General features: G+C 43.5%; 1 protein-coding gene across 1 annotated transcript in view; it reads right to left on the bottom strand.

Moving 5' to 3' along the window:
* The window catches only part of NT5C3A (5'-nucleotidase, cytosolic IIIA), a 95,058-nt gene extending 91,590 nt beyond the window's left edge, over positions 1-3,468 (bottom strand). Inside the window, exon 1 of the mRNA XM_007958246.2 lies at positions 3,322-3,468. Within this exon, the coding sequence (XP_007956437.1) occupies positions 3,322-3,459 (138 nt within the window). The 5' untranslated portion in view covers positions 3,460-3,468. The remainder of the gene's footprint in view (positions 1-3,321) is intronic.
* Between the last annotated feature and the right edge of the window lie 301 nt (positions 3,469-3,769).

The following is a 3,769-nucleotide window of genomic DNA, read 5'->3' as shown; positions in this document are numbered from 1 at the left end:
AGCTTCCTTCTGAGGAGTGGCTGGTGGGTTTGAACCGCTAGCCTTCTGGTTAGCAGTCAAGTGCCTTAGGCACTATGCTACCAGAGCTCCTCAGTAAAGATTTACAGCCTTGGAAATCCAATGGGGGTCACTGTGAGTCAGAATTGACTCAATAGCAGTAGGTTTTTTATAATCTTAAAGAGATTGTGGTTGCAAGGAAGATAAAGCTACCCAAACTAGTTCCCTTAAGAGGTGGGGGTGGTTGTTACAGGGTCTCAGGGAGCACACAAAAGGATGAATAATTAGGTTTGGAAATAAACAGCCACTCTGAAATAGCTCCTTCTACCTTCTGCTGCTCTAAACCTCTTCAACCTATATGCTCTGTACACTGACGTTTTGCATTTATGACCATAGTGAAAAATCTACCATCAACTATTTTGTGCATTAACGATGTATGTCTGGCAGCAAGAAACACTAAGGTGTGAGCAGAGAGCAATGCTGCCTATGATGCTTAAAGCTTTGTCAACTTGGCTAGGCCATGATTCTCAGTGGTTTGGCTGTTATGCAATGATGTAGTTAGTCATCCTTCATTTAGTGATCTGACATGGTCATTGTGATGACTAAAGCTGTGTGTCAACTTGGCTGGACCACAATTCTGTGCGGTTTAAGCAATTGTGATGTGGGTTGTTCCAATGATGGAATCAGATGTATATGTTTTGAGTAGTCAATCCATTGAAAGGGAGTTTCCCTAGGGGTGTGGCCTGCTTCCAGTATATTTATGGACATCCTGGGAAAAGAGACTCTCTTCTGTGGATTGGGATTCTGTTGTGCTGCCTACAACTGTCCATGAGCGAACAATCCACCATTCGGCCTGGATATCTTGGATTCGTCATTCATTGGAGTCAAAAGCCAATATACTGCCTGCCAACCTTGAGCTCCTCAGCCCCTGCAGCTGTGTGAGTCAGAAAAAGCCTCCCCGCTTGATGTTTGATCCAAGAACTTTGGACTTTCCAGTTTCTATAAGTGTGTGAGCCATTTTCCTAGGATAAATTTCCCTTTCTCTCTATCTATAAGCTTTACTGGTTTTGTTTCTCTAGAGAACCCAGTCTAACACAGTCATCCTCAATTTTCACATAATGTTGATTTTCACATAATGACCTAGAGTCTTTAGAATCTAACCATGTCAATAAGTAATGAGTGTGTATTTATCTTGCTGCCCTACATGACACTTCAGCTCTAGCATCCACAACCCACTAGCAACATTACCCCTATTCTGTGTCTCTTAATTAAAAACGCCTGCAAGACCATGTATCATTTTGAGCCAAGTTCCAGAAGCCATTGTTTTTGCCCTGCTATGGATAGGCCCACGGAGATCAGATAGTCACTTCTAGTTCCATTAGTTATGACCAGCGTGTGCTATGCCCGCTAGACATCAATGTGCTTGTACAAATTCTCCAAGGTAGGGTTCGGATGGGGGTATGGGATAGAGCAGGTTCCTTAAAAAAGGCTATTATGAAGAGATAGGAATTGAACCCAGGTTTCCTGATTTTCAATTAAATGCTTCTCCCATCTGAGGAATCAATCGATTAAAAGGAAAAAAAACATAAAGCTGTCTACTTTCTCTATTTAAAAGCTACTACCAGGCTGTACATACATTACAATCTGAATGAAAGTATATATAGAACATAATTTAAGTTGGTCTTCCTGATAGGCATGTTCACAACAATGACCAAAATGTTCCTATGATGGTTTTATTGTGCGATTCAGTGAAAGCATTTATTTTTAGTCCTACCTGGTTTAGAGCAAAAAGGAGCTCTGGTAGTATAGTGGTTAAGGCATTTGGCTGCTAACCAAAAGGCTGGTGGTTGGAACCCACCAGCCACACCCAGAAGAAAGATGAGGCAGTCTACTTCCGTAAAGATTTGCAGTCGTGGAAACCCAATGAGGCTCGCTACGAGTAAGAATCGACTTGATGGCAATGAGTTTGGTTTTTGGTTTTGGTTTAAAACAAAAGTGGTAACAGATCATTTCACAGTTTAAGTACATATGGGAGAGTATGGCCATTAGTTTCCTTTCACATATGTATTATAAAATTATAAATTCATAGAATTCTCTAAGTAGGGCGGCAATATGAATAAAATGAAATTTCTTAAACAAAAACATTTGCTGCTGTGGGTATAAAAAGCAGAGCAAAGAACTTATAAGTAGGCAAGAGTAATGTAATTCTAACAATAAATAATTCAAAACCTAGGAATATTTTGGGAATATGAAATATGCAGGAGTTAATCTTTTTCTTTTACCTTTTAATTACACAAACGTTTCTGTAGTCAACCTGTAGCCAATAGCAACCAAAAGGACAAATAGTTTCTTTGACCATTTGAACATATGACTGTGACAGAAGTAGTCTAAAAACAGTAACATAAAATGTTATTATTTAGTATAGTGGCAGATTCTCAATTTATTTCTATCTCAACTGTTCGACCTCAGATATCCATACATATAGCACAGTTTCAGGAGTATATCTGTGGTTATGTATGCCAGTAAAAACATTAGGATGCAAGTCAATGAGTGACTTGTCTTAACTGAGTCTGAGCTAATTAGAAAACAAAACATTCTCAAACTTTGGAACAACAGATTATTTAAAATGTACCTCATATAGGAGTTGTTAAGTTCACTCTTTCAATATAATGGAAATAAATGTCTTCTAACATAATGTTATGCAAGAGGTTTGGAAGAAAATAACAATGATACTTCTTGGTTGGCAGTTGGAGACAAGAAGGTAGCTACATTCAAATACAAGATAAATTATTTTGTACTCCCACTGGGCTGACTGGCATTCATTTAAGCACTAAAAAACCTGCATCCTTAATAATTATTATCTACTTCATCTCTGCCGTGCTGTCAAAAAAGGAAAAGAAACTGGGTGGGAATTAGATTAGTTGCACCGATCTGACGCGAGACAGTGACTTGGGGTGGGGAGCCATCTGGTCAGAACCTGCAGTTAATCACTTGAGAAACGAGTTCTGCAGCGCAAGGTGGTTTCTGAATCATCTATCTGTTGCCTGGCTGTTCCAAATGAATACTAACAAAGGCGAGTGGAACCCAATCCAGATCCGATCACGTATTGCGCAAGGCCGCCGCACGCAGACTAACCGGATCCCTAAGCGATGGGCCCCTAGCCCACCGAACCCCACCCGACAGGCGACGCCATCTATACTTCCTCGCATCCAAACAGCGGCCCAAGGCAAGAGGGAAAGGCCAGGCAGGCGGTTCCCATACCTGCAGCCCGCTAGCTCCCGCTAGCCCTCACGTGCTCCAGGAGCTCCGAGCCTTCGCACTCACCATCTCTATGATCTTGGTCTTCCGCCCCGTCTTCCTCTTCAAGGTGAATATGTATTGGGCCAGCACCACTCCAGCCACCAGGGCGCACACGCTGGCGCTCGCTACCGCTCCAACTCTCGCCACTGCCGCCCGGTCCATGGAAAGGGCCCTTATAGACCTCCCTACCACCAAGGCAAGAGGCTACTCGCGGTCCTGCGAGCTTCGGAAGCTAGGGACCCGAACGCGCCTCTGAGAAGCCCGCGAACGCCCCGCCCCCGCGGAAAGCCCAACCAGCTAACACCGAGGGGCGGGGACAGGAGGGAGCGGAGGGGCGGGGCCTGTGTCAGGGGCAGAGGGACAGGAGGGCTCTTTCCAGACCCCGAGTCTGAGGAACTGGTCCAAGTGCGGGAAAGACACAAAGAAAATTGTGGTACTCCCTGCTAAAGAACACTTGGGACTGGTTCGTTCC

Source organism: Orycteropus afer, unplaced genomic scaffold, assembly GCF_000298275.1.
Source record: "Orycteropus afer afer isolate SDZICR_OR568_19922 unplaced genomic scaffold, OryAfe1.0 scaffold00894, whole genome shotgun sequence".
NCBI lineage: Eukaryota > Metazoa > Chordata > Mammalia > Tubulidentata > Orycteropodidae > Orycteropus > Orycteropus afer.
Note: the sequence above shows the minus strand (reverse complement) of the source record. Positions and strands in the feature narration are given on the sequence as shown.